At 41.0% G+C, this 18,122-nt stretch overlaps 1 protein-coding gene across 1 annotated transcript in view; it reads right to left on the bottom strand.

Annotated features, from left to right (window-relative positions):
- The window catches only part of atad3 (ATPase family AAA domain containing 3), a 61,767-nt gene that overhangs the window by 12,300 nt on the left and 31,345 nt on the right, over nt 1–18,122 (bottom strand). Inside the window, exons 11-15 of the mRNA XM_060852188.1 lie at nt 16,834–16,958; nt 16,143–16,194; nt 11,910–11,980; nt 7,556–7,723; nt 1,847–1,955 (exon numbers count right to left, since the gene is read on the bottom strand). Of these exons, the coding sequence (XP_060708171.1) occupies nt 1,847–1,955; nt 7,556–7,723; nt 11,910–11,980; nt 16,143–16,194; nt 16,834–16,958 (525 nt within the window). The remainder of the gene's footprint in view (nt 1–1,846; nt 1,956–7,555; nt 7,724–11,909; nt 11,981–16,142; nt 16,195–16,833; nt 16,959–18,122) is intronic.

Below are 18,122 nucleotides of genomic sequence, written 5' to 3' on the forward strand. Positions count from 1 at the left end.
GCTTCATAACTTCTAGTTTTGAGACTTATATTTTTATAAGAATTTTCATATGATAGAGATGCAACTTCAACTAGCTCAGATATGGAACACAGCAACAAGCTGGAATCCGAAAGAGCCATTTTTGGCAGAGAAACAAGCAGCTAAGGATACAGCTTAGGTCAAGAACTCTGTCTCTTGAGATGAAAAAGTGCCCAATGATTGGAATGAAACATCAGAATGCTGAGAACACAGAAAATTGTAATATTCTATCCTGCTGAGGTTTCCAGAAATCAACTAAGCAACCATGGTGTCAGGTTATGCCTCAGGACACCACAAGTGTTTTAAATTGTACATTGTACTGGACACTAGATTCAGCATCAGACAGAAAGAAAGAGAGAGGCAGAGACAAGTGTAAGAGAGGGTGATGCATTTTAGTTGGAAAAATGGGAAGGTGGCCTATTATCTAAATGGGGAGAGGCTTCAGGGCGCTGCTGTACAGAGGGACCTGGGTCCTCATTCATGAGTTACAGAAAACTACCATGCAGCTACAACAGATAATAAAGAAAGCAAATGGAATGTTGGCTTTTATAACTAAAGGAATATATTATAGAAAGGTAAGGAGGTATTGTTGCAACTATACAAGGCATTGATGAGACTGCAACTAGAGTATTGTACGCAGTTTTGTGCCCCTTATTTGAGGAAAGATGTAGTGGCTTTGGAGGCAGTTCAGAGAAGGTTCACTAGATTGATCCCAGAGAAGAGGGGTTTGTCATATGAAGAGGGATTGAACAGGTTAGGCTACCCCAAAGTGCAGTGGATGCTGGGGCAGTGAGTAAATTCAAGAATGAGTTAGACAGATTTTTAATTGATAATGGGTTGAAGGGTTATGGGGAGAAGGCAGGAAAATGGGGATGAGGAGCATATCAGCCATGATCGAATGGCAGAACAGACTTGATGGGATGAATGACCTAATTCTGCTCTGATATCTCATCAGCTTCTGAATAAGTACGTAGGAGAATGTGTGTGAGAAAGAGAAAGCATTCATGAGATTTCATGTTCGTACACTTGACATTGCATCTTTGTAATATTTCTCAGGGTTGGAAAGTAACAAAAACTGCTCTTCCGTTCACTCAAGAAAACCCTGTGTTGGCTCCTTATTGTTTACGGTGAAAACAGTCAACTATACTATAATTAGAGAGGTACAGCCTTACATAAAAGAAGAAATTTTTGTTTTCGATAGGAGAGGTTGAAAGCTGGGGAACTGATCACCACTCTTCAACTAGTTCTAGTAACATTTATAAAAAATTAAATCCTGAAAGGAATCAAATCTTCCAGAGATGCAATTTCACAAAGTCTGATCAGAATTCTGCAACATTTCAAATCAATAAAAATGCAAAGTGAAAGTATACTCAAGCAGTCCACTAAACCACGTACACACAAACATTGAAACTGATCATCATTTAGAGATTGATACCTAAAGTAACTGGTTCCTGAAGACATTAGCTAAACGCAATGGGAATAACAAGCAGCAGCTGGGATACCCAGAAGCTCCAGCTAGTGAGGAAGTCAACAGTCTCAGTGTCAACAAGAGATTTCTCTATTTGTTTGCTCATCCCCAAACATCCACCACTTGAAAAACTGAAAATGTCACCAATTGGATCTGAGGAGTTGGCCAACAAAAGTGAAAGAGATTCACTGAAAATCTGTCCAAACTTTCTAGCCCTGAGGGAAGGAAAACGTTCACGCTATTTACAGAGAATAAACCACTTTTACATCTCTTTCTTGACCTTACTGCAGTTGGTTTGCAGGATTATTTTTGATGAGTTAACCACTCCAATGATATTGAGAATGAAAATAAATGCCTTACCTGCCAGGCTACTCCAAGTTTGGAAATCTCTCTGCCCGACATCCCTTCAGTAACTCTAGCAAGCTCCGAGCATTTCTTGCCATAGTCAAACTGTGCCACTTTCAGGCGCCTGTGAAACAGGACAAGATTATGATCACCAAATGCTGTAATTGACATGTCCATGTCCAATTAGTATCTCTAGGTTAAACTTTGACTTCCTGACGAGAACATTATGGCATTGCAATATTTAACATTACACAGATATTTCCTGGTGAATCCTATAAATTGTACAGGATATAGGTTTGCTCGCTGAGCTGGAAGGTTTGTTTTCAGACGTTTCATCACCTTACTAGGTAACATCATCAGTGAGCCTTCAGAGAAGCACTGGTGGTACAGCCTGCTTTTTATTTGTGTGTTTAGGCTTCTCTGGTTTGGTGATGCCATTTCCAGTTCATTTTCTCAGGGGGTGGCAAATGGGATCCAAGTCAATGTGCTTGTTGATTCTCACACACGTCTGTTTGGCTTGTCCTCGGATGGATGTGTTGCCCCAGTCAAAGTTGTGTCCTTCCTCATCTACTCATCCTAACCTAAACTGATGTTACCTAGTATGGTGACGAAACATCTGAAAACGAATCTTCCAGCTCAGTGAATAAACTTACATCCAGAACCTCAAGCTGAGCTATAAATCTGCTCAAAACTCGATAAACTCTATTGTTCTGGACTAGGGTTCAAGTTAATTAGTTTGAGGCATGTGTGTGTATAGACAGTGTCAATTCAAGGAATATGATTCTATTGATTCTGTGGGGCCTTGCCAGGATAGATGTTGAGAAGATGTTTTCGCTTATGGGGTAATCATTTAAAACGGAGATGTGCAGAATACTGCATGTATTAAAATAGGACAGAGACTGATTTTTGAGATTGAGAAGTCCTTAGCAGCTGGCATGGAACAGGAGTTGAGATTATCGGCTACAATGTTGTTGAATCGTGGGGCAGGTTTGAGCAACTGAGCAGTCTACTCCTGCTTTTACTTCTCACGGTTTGTGCGTCCTGTGATCTTCTAGGCTGGGTTTAAAATTAGATACTGGGACAGAATATCTCAAGCCAAAGGATACAGATTATGTGTCTGATCAAAACCTTTAATCCAGTTATTACACTCTACCTTAAGCAACTCATTTATCTGGTACTTATTATATAACATCAAGCCATCCTAAAATTCTTCAGGACAAGCATAATACTTTAAGAATAGCTGCAATGTGGGTCAACACATCAGGAAACTAGTGCACAAGGTGGTCCTGCAAATAGTAAGGAAATGAATAATCAGTTCATCTGTTTTATTTGTAATGATTAAGGGATGAAGGCTGGTCAGGGCACAAGGAGAAAAGCCATCTTCCTCTTCAAATAAGACAAAGCTGTTTAATCTGTCTACCTGAATGGGTGGACAGTCTCATTTTATCATCCATCTCTCATCATGTTATCTGCTGTCTTACAGTGCCATTTGTATAAGGAAACAAACAGAATGGACTAAATTCACTAATACTACACAGAAAGAGTTGATGTCTGCTAGAGAGTTTATAGAGTTAAACCAATAACTCAACGTCAAGCCTCTGCTGACATTTTTAACCTTCCTGTAAAAGGCATCTGACCCAGTGAGCTAATGTACTCATTTAAATTTACATTAAATTGATAAAATAGAAGACTCTTCATTTTTTTTTGATTGCCGTAGACTAGATCCTCTAAGAAGTGCAATTCTATAAAATTTGACAGGCCACATAAATGAAATTCTTTCCATTTTTAAAAATAATTGATTGCGGACTCTGTAAAATGATCTAGCTAAAATGCTGGGAAAGCACAGCAGACTAGGCAGCATCCAAGGAGCAGGAGAATCAACGTTTCGGGCATAAGCCCTTCATCAGAAATGAGGCTTGTGGGCCGGAGCTGACAGATAAATGGAAGGAGGTAGATGGGAAAGCGATAGGTGGATGAAGTTAAGGGAGAAGGTGATGGGTCGGGGGAGTGATGGACAGGTCCAGAGGATGGTGCTGAGTTGGAGGCTTGGGACTGGGATAATGCGAGTGGAGGAGAAATGAGGAAGTTGTTGAAATCCACATTTATTCTGTGTGATTGCAGGGTCGCTAGGCAGACTATGAGGCGTTCTTCCTCCAGGCGTTGGGTGGTAACAGCTTGGCAGGGGAGGCCCAGGACCTGCATGTCCTTGATGCAGTGGGAGGGGGAGTTGAAAGTGTTCAGCCATGGGGTGGTGGGTTTGGTGAGTGCGAGTGTCCCAGAGATGTTCTCTGAAACAATCTGCAAGACAGCATCCTGTCTCGCCGATGTAGAGGAGACTATACTGGGTGCAACGGATGAAGTAGATGACATTGGTACAGGTACAGGTAAATTTCTGATGGATGTGGAAGGATCCCTTGGGGCCTTGGACAGAGGTGAGGGGAGCGGGGTGGGTGCAGGTTTTGCACTTCCTGCGGCGGCAGGAAAAGGTGCCAGGAGGAATGCTGCCTTTGGAACGCTGATAGGGGTAGGAAGGGAAATATATCTACTACAAGCCCACCATCTCCCACAGCTACCTAGACTACAACTCCTCCCACCCTATCTCCTGTAAGTACGCCATTCTTTATTCCCAATTCCTCTGCTGCACCTGTTCCCAGGATGACCAAATCCACCTCAAAGTCCCAAATGGCCTCTTTCTTCCATGATCGCAACTTTCCTTCCCATGTGGTTGATGATGCCTTCCAGCACATCTCCTCCACTTCACGCACCACCATCCTTGAACCCCAACCTCACCTAACGCAACAAGGACAGAACCCCCCCCCCCCCCCCATTCTCACCTTCCGATGCACCAACCTTCACCACTTCCGAACAGACCTCACCACCAAAGACATATTTCCCTTCCTACCCAATCAGCATTCTGGAGACACCATTCCCTCCTTGACTCCCTCGTCAGGTCCATGTCCCCCAGCAGTATGCACCCCACTTCTGGCATCTTTCCCTGCCGCCGCAGGAAATGCAAAACCTGCGCTCACACCACTCCCCTCACCTCCGTCCAAGGCCCCAAGGGATCCTTCCGCATCCATCAGAAATTTACCAATGTCATCTACTGCATCCATTGCACCCGGTGTGGTCTCCTTCACATCAGGGAGATAGGATGCCTTCTTGCAGATTGTTTCAGAGAACATCTCTGGGACACCCACATCCACCAACCCCACCACCCCATGGCTGAACACTTCAACTCCCCCTCCCACTGCATCAAGGACATGCAGGTCCTGGGCCTCCTCCACCGCCAAGCTGTTACCACCCTACACCTGGAGGAAGAATGCCTCATATTCCACCTAGGGACCCTGCAACCACACAGGACAGACATGGATTTCAACAGCTTCCTCATTTCCCCTCCACTCACATCATCCCAGTCCCAAGCCTCCAAATCGGCACCACCTTCTGGACCTGATCATCACTCCCCCCTCTGACCTATCACCTTCTCCTTCATCTTCATCCACCTATAGCTTTCTCGCGCCCCCACCTCCTCTTCTATTTATCTCTCAGGCCCGGCCTACAAGCCTCATTTCTGATGAAGGCCTTATGCCCAAAACGTCTATTCACCTGCTCCTTGGATGCTGCCTAACCTGCTGTGCTTTCCCAGCAACACACTCTGGACTCTGATCTGTAGCGTTTGCAGTCCTCATTTTCTCCTAGCTAAAATCTGGGTCTGAGGTGAATATCTATTTTATTTGACTGCGCACATAATGGCTTGCTTCCCTCCATATGAAAATCGAAATTTAAAACACAATAACAGCCATTCAGACTCTGACATATTACAAGGAAGTAGGGATTTCACATGTATAGAATGCAAAATCTGTACTGGTCAACTGAGCAGCTGGATATTTGGTAACAGATATTCCAGTAAAAGCAAGATTTCCACTGGATCCTATGCTTCAGGTCAGAGCAGTGGTTTCAAAATCTAGATACAGAGACTCCCATTCTACAGTGCTTTTGGCCGTTTAAGCAAAGTTCATTCCTTCCGTATACCTTTAACAGTAACAGCCCATCTGAAAATGTGTTGCTGGTTAAAACACAGCAGGTTAGGCAGCATCCAAGGAATAGGAAATTCGACGTAGTAACAGCCCATAGCAGGCTTAATAGGAGCTATAGTAAGGAAACTGATTTCAGACAGAGGATCAGCAAATACACTATTACCAGTATCAGTCTAAGCTGCAAATCAGTTTATCTGATTCTACAAGACCAATATTTAGATAAAATGGTTTGTAGATAGAATTACTTATCTTCATAAATATGATTACTGTGGCTTTATAAAAAAGAATGCTTGTCCAATTGGATAAAACCCAAGGCACAATTTTAAAAAGGATGAAATTGGCTGAAATGTCTACTTAGTTCACGAGGACGTTTGCAATAGTTATTGATCACAACCAGCTCTGACCCTACACCTCCATTTAATGTGAAGCTCCCAGTGCCATCCTGATTTATAGAGTATTCTTTATCCAGACAGATTTCAAGGGGTGAATTTTACCAGAAATTGGTTAAGTGTTACTTCTGGTGAGTTTCATGGAGGATTGCTCTCCAAGAGCAAGTTTTCTGCTGATACCTTTCTAAACTCACAGGGACATACCATCACCACAGAAATGGCGATCATTGGATTCAGCATGTAGCCAATCCGCAACTGCCCAGTGTGGATCATGTTAATTGGGCAGAAGGAAAGTAGCTACTGATTGCTGCCCATTGTGTGTAACCAGAGACACTGGTGCCTGACAGAGGGCGGGAGAAACGAGCAGTGAGCTGCAGTCGCCAAGTGACTGCTCTAACTTGAATGGCAAACTATCAACTAGGAAAGATGAAATCATAACGATAATACTAATACATGTAAACAGGCTTATCACCACTCACTAGTGAGAATCTAGTCTCACCGTTCAACATTTGGTTGGAAACTAGGACTTGTTTGCTCCCAACACTAGGGGGGGGGGGGGGGGGGTTCCTCGCTGGCCGTTTCCCAATGTCGGCTCTTGCCCGTGTCATTCAGGACTTAAAGAGTAGTTCAACAGGATCTAAAAACAAAACATGCTTCAGGTAGAAAAGACACAAGCAGAAAACTTGTAACTTCTAGTGCTCTGAAGCTCCTGAATTCAGATCAAGTGGAGTCATGGTCTTTTGGGTAAATCATGAAACTGGAGACCCACCCCTAATATATGCAGGCCATAATAAATTTCACATCAGTTCTAAATTTAAACCTGACTTCTGGGGAGAACAAGAAACAGAAAATTCTAGCTGACCTGCACATCCCAATGCTACTCATTAGCAGCAATGTCAGTTGCCAGCCCAGTCTCAATATAAACACAATGCAGAGAATGCTGGAGAAACTCAGCAAGTCTGGCAGACAGAACAGAGTTAATGCTCAGAGTCTGGTATGACTTTCTCAGAACTGTCTATTCATACCAAATGTGAAAACATTAAGTCTATTTCACTCCAGAAACTCTGCCAGACCTGCTGAGTTGATCCAGCATTTTCTGTTTATTTCAGATTTCTGGCACCCACAGTGTTTTGTCTGCACTGATTAATATACAGGTCGGTTACTTGAAGGGAGCCAGGTAACAATGGGAACAAAAAAGGATAAAAAGGAATTTTTGCAAATGAGACAGTTAAAATTAGCAGAAGATGACAGCAAGATTTCCTAATAATTGCCAAACACTACCAGTAAATAGGAGCACGTACTGTTTTCCCTCTGTGGCCGGTTTCAGGACATATTTGTCAAAATATAGCCTGACCAATCGCTCCCTCTCTTCTAGTCCTGGCAGATCGAAGTTAACAATTTCATCAATACGATCATTGATGGCCCAGTCAAACTGCTCTGGTTGATTGCTAGCCAACACTAGCATAAACCTGTTAGGAAAAACAGATGAGCAGTAATGAGTCAAGTGGCCAGCATATCACCGAAGTGTATAATGAGCTGCACATTGCAATGTGATCTGTTGCAAAACATTAAAAAAAGAGGGTAAATCATTACTCATCTCAATTCATTACGTTCCTCATATTTGTTTCTGTAAAATGATGAGCCCAGAGTAGGGTTGAATGCATCCTTTACCTCAACCATTTCTACACCAAACAAATTTACAACAGATATGTGGATTTGTGCGAGAGATCCTACATGGGGATGGAAACAGCTGGTATGTGCTGCAAATGTTAAGATGCTAAAGGAGGGTGGAATGTAGAAGAGATATAAGGATGGACAGCAGACAGATGAATACCTCTTATCAAAGATGTTTGTTACTGATCATCAGTACGGTCAAACCAGCTTCCAGCAAGGTTTATTCTAAAGTCACTTTGTGTAGGAACATTTAAAAATAATTCAGTGCCTCTGGGAATTCAGAAAAGTGCAATGGTGCATGTGTGAAATTCATATTGTGCCTTCTTTATCTATGAAAATACTCAGGGCATAATTATAGATACTCTTTGACACTTGTGTTGTTTTTAAAGGCAGGACTTTGAGGTATTGGTGGAGCATTGGTCCAATCAAAGCTAATGTAAATTTGAAGGAAGAAATTACATAGCCTATAATGAAACATTAATGTTCTGATTTTAGGCATAAATATTTTCTACTGCAAACTGACAGAATGACAACTTGAAAGAGTGCTCCGGGTGCTCCGGTTTCCTCCCACAGTCCAAAGATGTGTGCGTCAGGTGAATTGGCCATGCTAAATTGCCCGTAGTGTTGGTAAGGGGTAAATGTAGGGGTATGGGTGGGTTGCGCTTCGGCGGGTTGGTGTGGACTTGGGCCGAAGGGCCTGTTTCCACACTGTAAGTAATCTAATCTAATCTAAACCTTGCCAGGATTCCATGTTAAGAAATAAATAATCTAATGAGAAACTTAACAATTGATTGCAATGTGAAGAATATCCATTGAAGGAAAACTTGAGGGCATAAACTTATAATACTTTGTGCTTAATAAAGAAATTTTCAGTTGTTAAATTCACATCAAGAGCTTTTACTGAAATAAGAATGCTCAATATAGATTATATTTGCTAGATGTGCATTGTTAGCAGTTTCTTTTTTCCTGAAAGTAGTGTTCACTGCTGGGGTGATGGTTACACAGACACCAATCACCTTCCAGTATGAATTCAGAAGGGCAATTTCCAACTGCAAGTCTAATCGATGTGACATTTCTCAGGATGAGGAGCATCACAGCAGAACTCAATCTAAATTCAAGCTTCAAGCAATTGTTATTAATTAATGATAGTCATGGGTCTGGATTCACCTGATAGCTGATGATACTGCCTCCATCCCTGCCCTAACAGAGAAGTCAGTGAAAGCAACGCATTGCCAGACACCAACTTGATCTGCTAGACACAGCTGCACACTAGATAAAGTTGCTGACTCACTGCAGGAACAGCTTTGTACATACTTAATAGATCAGATCTCAATCAAGGAGAAAATCTCCTCAGTAGAAAGTCAACACCCTCAGCCAATGATTCAGCAGAACACCTGCAACATGCGTAGGAGTTAAGATTCTGTGACATAGAACAAAATCCACTGTCCTGAAAAGCAAAGTCACTGTTAAGCAATTAATTACACTTGGGAAGAAGCTACTGAAATAGAGTTTAAATAATTAACTTGATAGACTGCAACAGTACAAACAGTTACTAGTTTCTGAGTGATCTCTCAGGCACAGAGCACTGGATAAAAAACCCACTGGTAAATCTGGATTGTGATGTTCCTGTGCTATCTGAAGTTTCAGTATTACCACTTTCTGGACTGATATTAGTAGCGTATATTTTTTCAAAACTCCAGGTACAAATGATGCTGTCAAGGACATATTTATTGCTCTTACTTTCCAACCATTGCACTATAGAAGAACTACCTGCATCTTTTTATGGACCGTATACAACTCCTTGGAGGGTCAGTGCTGACCCTGTCAAAATGTTGCAAGTGATATTGTTATTGCTGTGTTGGCAATGGGTGTACCCCAGTTTCTACTACTTAGAAGTCCACCGACTAACACCACTGTTCCCCCCATTGCTTTATGAATGGTTTTTAAACTGCACCACATTCTCTCACTTCTTTTAGGGCCACAATGTACCATAAGGTTGTGGGAGAAAACTCAGTATTTTGCAACCTATTTTCAACAAGGAAATGAGATACGTACTGTTTAATTATCATTTACAACCACAATTAATATACTGTTGAATGCATCGCCATGGCCTATCCTAGACAAACTGAACACCCATCATGCACTTCTCATTTCAAGATTCCATTTAATCAATTTAACAGTGGACAGCTCCGTTTCACTTCAAGTTGTGAGGTGAATTAAAGAAGGAATACTGTAAAATTTCAGTTTCTAACCCTTGTGTTTAGAACAGTATATAGATGTACACATATGCCTTGTAAACGAAATCCTGATCGTTTTATGTAAGTAGATGAAAAAATTGCAAAATTCTGCATTTTACTAATCTCACTTGCCCCACATCCCCACAGTTGGATTTCAAACTGTCCTTGCAAACCCTAACTTTTAGTTTCCAGTCAACAAACTGAATTTAAACTAAGAAAATTCTGCAAGCAGAAACCCATTTACCTTTCTGTGGATTTTAAAATATAAAACTTGGATGTTTAGTCAATAATTTTGCTTGAAACATAATTGCTGAATACCAACGAAAATAACTGGACCCTGGGGGGAGTTTCTCGAGTGTGACGACTTTAGTAAAATCAAAAGTAGTGGAAAAGTAGAGAACAGGGGTAAAAACACAGAATAAGATCGCACCCTCAGCTTCTTGAATTGGACTTAACTCACTTGAGTCAACCATCATTACCCATCTTTTACTAAATTTAAAAAAAAACTTAGGATGTCAAATTATAGCCAGAAACATTTTGCAACAAATGTAGGGTTTCAGATCCAAATCTGGCAAGGGAAAAATAATCATGCTTTCTTTTGGACAAAAAACTCTGCCATTATCTTCTCACATTTTGATTCAAAATCTTATAATAATCTCAATTCACCCCATGTGCAGAACCACAGGATTGCAGCTATTTTACAGAAATGAAATAAGATGATTCATAAAAGCAGATAAGGAATCGCAATAACTAAGAATTAAGCTTAAAATAGAATATATCTTTCAAAGTGAAATTATGAGCTGCTGCTTATCAATCACCTCATTCCTTTCAGTTGAACTGTAATTGTCTTCTCATTTCGTAGAACAATTTTTCCTTCAACCATTTAAAAAAAACAGGCTGGGAGGCTATCAATAAGCAGGAAGTATGACAGAGGTTAGCTGGAAAGTGCTGATAAGGGTTCCAACTGATAAGTGCATTAGCATTCAGACTTCAGTTAATAATTATGAAAGCACATGGTCAAAGCACAAATTTATTCAGCTCAGCTTTGCAATTATAGACATTGTAAATGACTGCACTAGGATGCCATACCAATAGATTTTTTTTAGAAGTATAGATAAAATTAAAAGTAGAACTGCAATGGTTAATCAACAAAATTTCTAACTAAAGACAGATGATGGACTCCGACTGCTACTGTCTGTATTCTTTACACAAGTAAAAAGTTGCCTTGGTAAAGTTGCACGTGTTAAAAATTATTACAGAGTCTAATTCTTCCGCAAAATTGAGATATAGTTGAACACAAATAAATTATTTTGATTGGGGATTAAGGTAGAAACTTACATCGATTTAGACTCTGACTGGAAATAGTGCTTTTAAAAATGAAAACCATCAGCTTGAGCTTGACTCACCAGTTAGGGGAGGCTGTATCTACATCTATATCCATGCAAAGATGACAAGGTTCAACATTACTTCCAATGCCCACCCAATTTGTATCCTTTGCCCGAGCTATTAGTGCAGCTCACGCTTGGGGGAAGCAAAAAAAAGTGGTCAATTTCAGGTAAAGTCCAATTATTATCAAGACTGGCTTGAAACTCAACTGTAGTCATCAAATGTCACACACAACAACTTATTTCATATTAATCTTTTTATGTTTTTATTCATGAAGGCACCTTGTGGCAAAGGGACCGACTCTGTCCTTTGGCTCCTAAATGACCTACGGTCTTCTGATTTTGAGGCTAATACCTACTTGTTACTCTGCTCCCCTGTCCGGTACAGGAATGCATTCAATGTCGCTCTCAGGTCTTCACTAATTTTTTCCTATAAAAGCACATCAGGGCAGAAAGAAAATATGAAAGAAAATATATTGCATTTCATAAAGCAACAATTAGCAGCTGTTGAAAACTAAATATTTCTCAGTTTGACACCGATAAAGTACAATGAAGCTTGCAGTGCATTCTCTGATCTAGATCACAAGGACATAACATGGCAAAGTTAGTTAGTTTTGGTGTGCAATTACATTAATTCATTTCTAGTGCCTTTGTTATTATTAATCTGTGTAATACTCAATTTCTTCCTCCAAGTGTTGAAATTAATTACGACTGGAAACCAATCAATTCTACAGTAACAAATGCAGGGGCTACATTGCTCTGAGCCCTGTTGAGAGCAGCAGAGGTTTTTTTAAAAAAAAGCAAAACGTTATTTCTTCAAAAACACTTCAAACTAAAGATGTGAAACAGAAAGAGCAGTAGCTCAGACATAAAAAAAACTACCATACTAAGCCAAACATTCCAAAGTCAATCTTAATAGGATCATATTTAGGAATGATATTTTGCCACTGTATTTCCCAATTATTAATGGAGAAGTAAAACCAGCTTGTGCATACTTATACTATAAGAAACAAAAACAGGAAGAGCCTGTTTTGCCATTTGTTAGGATCATGACTAATCAAATATTCCTCACAAGCACTCAGAGTCACACTGAAATAGATCCTTTGGTCCAACTCATACATGCCAACCAGGTGTCCCAAACTAAATTAGTCCCATTTCCCAGCATTTGGTGCATATCCCTTTAAACCTTTTCAGATCCAAGTACCTGTGCAAATATCTTTTAAATGTCATAACGGTACCTGCATCTACTAGTTCCTCTGGCCGTTCATTCCACATACAATTCACAGTGTGTGTGAAAAGGTTGTCCCTTAGGTCCCTTTTAAATCTTTCCCCTCACCTTAAAATTATGCCCTCTACTTTTGAACTCCCCTTCCCGAGGGAACAGAAGCGAGTCAAACAGTCAGGGTAGGCAGGGACAAGGTAGGACTAATAAATTAAACTGCACTAATTTCAATGCAAGGGGCCTAACGGGGAAGGCAGATGAACTCTGGGCATGGTTAGGAACATGGGACTGGGATATCATAGCAATTACAGAAACATGGCTCACGGATGGGCAGGACTGGCAGCTGAATGTTCCAGCATACAAATGCTACAGGAAGGATAGAAAGGGAGGCAAGAGAGGAGGGGAAATGGCATTTATGATAAGGGATAGCATTACAGCTGTGCTGAGGGAGGGTATTCCTGGAAATATATCCAGGGAGGTTATTTGGGTGGAACTGAGAAATAAGAAAGGGATGATCACCTTATTGGGATTGTATTATAAACCCCCTAATAGTCAGACGGAAGTTGAGAAACAAACTTGTAAGGAGATCTCAGCTATCTGTAAGAATAATTGGGTGGTTATGGTAGAGGATTTTAACTTTCTAAACATAGACTGGGATTGCCATAGTGTTAAGGGCTTAGATGGAGAGGAATTTGTTAAGTGTGTACAAGAAAATTTTCTGATTCAGTACCTACTAGAGAAGGTGCAAAACTTGACCTACTCTTGGGAAATAAGGCAAGGTAGGTGACTGAGAACTCAGTGGGGGAGTACTTTAGGGCCAGCGACCATTTTAAAATAGTGATGGGAAAGGATAGACCAGATCTAAAAGCTGAAGTTCTAAGTTGGAGATTGGCCAATTTTGACGGTATTAGGCAAGAACTTTTGAAAGCTGTTTGGGGGCAGATGTTCGCAGGTAAAGGAACAGCTGGAAAATGGGAAGCCTTCAGGAATGAGATAACAATAATCCAGAGAAAGTATATTACTGTTAGGGTGAGAGGAAAGGCTGGTAGATATAGGGAATGCTGGATGACTAAAGAAATTGAGGGTTTGGTTAAGAAAAAGAAGGAAGCATATGTCAAATAAAGATAGGATAGATTGAGTGAACCCTTAGCAGAGTATAAAGACAGTAGGAGTACACTTAAGAAGGAAATCAGGAGGGGAAAAAAGGGACATGAGATAGCTTTGGCAAATACAATTAAGGAGAATCCAAAAGGTTTTTACAAATACCTTAAGGGCAAAAGGGTAACGAGGGAGAGTATAGGGCCCCTCAAAGATAAGCAAGGCAGCCTTTGTGTGGAGCTACAGAAAATGCGGGAGATACTAAATGAGTATTTTTGCATCAGTATTTACTGTAGAAAAGGACATGGAAGATAAAGAGTGTAGGGAAATAGATGGTTACACCTTGCAAAATGTCCATATTACAGAGGTGGTGGTGCTGGATGGCTTGAAACGCATAAAAGGTAGATAAAACCCCAGGACCTGATCACGTGTACCCTGGACCTCTGTGAGAAGCTAGAGAAGTGATTGCTGGGCCTCTTGCTGAGATTTCCGAATCATCGATAGTCACAGATGAGGTGCCGAAAGACTGGAGGTTGGTAACGTGATGCCGCTGTTTAAAAAGGGTGGTAAGGACAAACCAGGGAACTAAAGACCAGTGAGCCTGATGTCGGTGGTGGGCAAATTTTTGGAGGGAATCCTGAGGGACAGGAGTACATGTACAGGAAAAGCAAGGCCTGATAGTTAACATGGCTTTGTGCGTAGGAAATCATGTCTCACAAACTTGATTGAGTACTTTGAAGAAGTAACAAAGAGGATTGTTGAGGGCAGAGCAGCAGATGTGATCTATATGGACTTCAGTAAGGCATACGTCAAGGTTCCCCATGGGAGACTGATTAGCAAGGCTAGATCTCATGGAATACAGGGAGAACTCACCATTTGGATACAGAACTGGCTCGAAGGTAGAAGATAGAGGGTGGTGGTGGAGGGTTGTTTTTCAGACTGGTGGCCTGTGACCAGTGGAGTGCCACAAGGATTGGTGCAGGGTCCTCTACTTTTTGTTATTTACATAAATGATTTGGATGTGAGCAAAAGAGGTACAGTTAATAAGTTTGCAGATGACACTAAAATTGGAGGTGTAGTGGACAGCAAAGAAGGTTACCTCAGATTACAACGCGACCTTGACCAGATGGGCCAATGGGATGAGAAGTGGCAGATGGAGTTTAATTCAGATAAATGTGAGGTGCTGCATTTTGGGAAAGCAAATCTTAACAGGACTTATACACTTACTGGTAAGGTCCTTGGGAGGGCTACTGAACATGGAGATCTTGGAGTGCAAGTTCATAGCTCCTTGAAAAGTGGAGTCGTAGGTAGATAGGATAGTGAAGGCGGCATTTGGTATGCTTTCCTTTATTGGTCAGAGTACTGAGTACAGGAGTTGGGAGGTCATGTTGCGGCTGTACAAGACATTGGTTAGGTCACTGTTGGAATATTGCGTGCAATTCTGGCCTCCTTCCTATAGGAAAAAGGTTGAGAAACCTGAAAAGATTTACAAGCATGCTGCCAGGGTTGGAGGATTTGAGCTATAGGCTGGGGCTGTTTTCCCTGGAACGTCGGAGGTTGAGGGGCGACCTTATAGAGGTTTACAAAATCATGAGGGGCATGGAGAGGGTAAATAGACGAAGTCTTTTCCCTGGGGTCAGGGAGTCCGAAACATAGGTTTAGGGTGAGAGGGGAAACATATAAAAGAGACCTTGGGGGCAACGTTTTCACACAGAGGGTGGTACGTGTATGGAATGAGCTGCCAGAGGAAGTGATGGAGGCTGGTACAATTGCAACATTTAAAAGGCATTGGGATGGGTATATGAATAGGAAGGGTTTGGAGGAATATGGGCCTGGTGCTGGCAGGTGGGACTAGATTGGGTTGGGATATCTGGTCGGCATGGACGGGTTGGACCGAAGGGTCTGCTTCCATGCTGTACATCTCTATGACTCTATGTCAGCCTAATTGGTCTACAGTTACCCACTTGTTGCCTCTCTCCCTTTGTGAATAAGGGTGTCACACTGGCATTTTTCCAATCCTCTGACACTGATCAACCAAGGTCACTCAACCTTACTGAGTCAACCCCACAGCAGAGTGGCACTGGGACAGGACTAAGAACAAATCGAAGAGAAAAAGAAGGTTGGAGTAAAATAAATTATGATGTTCGCCAAAAATATGCATTTGTTTTAAATGCTCACAATTAATTCGGACCATGGACAAGCAATACTTTGTGCCCTAGCAATTGTTTCTGTTTGCAAAGTTTTCAAAAGGACATGTGAGTAATACACTTACTGTTGCTCTCTTTCGAAGGAACGCATCCGCCTCATCCACAAACAGCAAAAGCCTGTGCACAGGAGGCAATTTATGATCATTCCTTTGACTTCAGATAAACACATCGAAATATTTAAACCAAAAGCCCAAAATAATTAATTCTCGTTATCCTGTGGTGCTGACACTAGGACCACTGATCTAGGAATGAGGCACTCCCAGGAAACAAACAGTAAGTGGCACCCACATTTTTAAGCACACTGGTGCAAGTGGATCAAGTGGCAAATTCTGTTTCAGGTGCAAGTCTCTGATGCATGAAAGTTGCAAGAGTGCTCCATTAAATGGGTTTTGGCAGCCTCAGCCAAAATGTTTAAAGACATGGGTACACAACCCCTAACACAGCAATATTATGGGAGGGGTTCACATGGTTAATTGTATTTTAGTTCTAACCTGGAAGCAAACACAAGATGGAACAAACAAAAGTATTGCAAATTCTCAGCAGCAACATCCATCTCCGAGCAAAATTAGATAAAAATTAAGTGGAAAGTAGCAGAGTCCTTAAGGTCACTGCTGTACAAAGCAAGAGCTAAACAGACATGACTGCATGGAGAGGTTTTCAGTCAGTATCCCCCTCCACCAAGAATTAACATGCAATTAACTCATCCCTTTGACATACTAACATTCTTACACTCCCAAATCAAAATGACAAACTCACCCTCTTCTGCTGGTAGCTGCCCAATCAAAAACTTTGTGCATGGCCGTGACACCCTCACGACCCATAGGAGCGACATCACCACCCGTCATAATAGCATAATCCATGCCAGAATGTGCAGCTAGTTTCTGAAGAAGGGGGAGAAAAAATCAAGTCACAAGAAGAATAAATTTGGAAGTAGATACGCGTTCCTGAACCGAGAGTTTCCTATTTTCAAAGTGAATAGAAGAGGCATTGATCTCAGCTGTAGGCTCTGAGTATTCTGATTCTTGCACCTCTTTCCCAAAGTACGTTTAAAGATGTGCACCTGAAATGCTTTATAGGTAATCAAAATTCCTTTGAGTCTTTGCCACTGTTGTAATGCAAGAGATGTGGCTCATCAATCAATGCACAGCAACGTCTCAACAAAAACCATGTCAGTGATTGTTTTTAAAGTGATGTTGAACTGAAGGAGGAATATTGGCTAGGAAATTCAAATAACTCCCTTGCTCCTCTTCTAAAAGTGTCATGTGATCATTTAAAGCCACCAATGGGGGCAGCAGGGTCTTGGTTTAAAATTTGATCCACCAGCCTGAGTGAAGACTGATACAAAGTTAAATTCTACATTGGTTTTGTCCTCACAATTTGCTTATTGGCATATTCAAAATTATTATATTAATATTCATGAATAGTTGCATTAACACTTACATATGGGGTTATATTAACACTGGTGCATATATGACCATTAATATTAGCATACAAGCACACAGGAAGATTCAATTAAACATATTTATTTGTTGATGTAGGAAATAATTATATCATGGTGCACAGATCTAAATCATGCATGTCAGAATTCATACATAAACTCTTATATTTCCTACTCCACGTTAGAACTAAAACCCTCAGAATAAACTTAGCATGCTACAATTTCAACAACCCACCAATGGAAGTGCTGCCACTGACAGAAGGGTATAACTACAGTGTAACAGGTTTGCCCAGTTTCCAAAATAAATGTGGTCATAAGAAATTATAGGCAAAAACAGACAGGTTTGCATGCATAAGAACTTATCAATCAATCAGAGAAATGTGGTTACAACAAGAATGTATACAATTAATAACCGTACATTCAATTGCATTAGGGTTTTGGCTGTGCTTCAGTGACCAGTATTTCTTAGTTCCAGCACAAACTGAATCATTGCAGTGTTATATAAAAAGAAGTATGCTCTCTAAATATAGTCCTACCACACACTATAATTTAAGACTAATTTTCCTTTATGCAATTACAAGTGTTGATGCAAATCTCCACGATTAGA

The sequence above is a fragment of the Hemiscyllium ocellatum genome, chromosome 37, assembly GCF_020745735.1.
Source record: "Hemiscyllium ocellatum isolate sHemOce1 chromosome 37, sHemOce1.pat.X.cur, whole genome shotgun sequence".
Lineage (NCBI taxonomy): Eukaryota > Metazoa > Chordata > Chondrichthyes > Orectolobiformes > Hemiscylliidae > Hemiscyllium > Hemiscyllium ocellatum.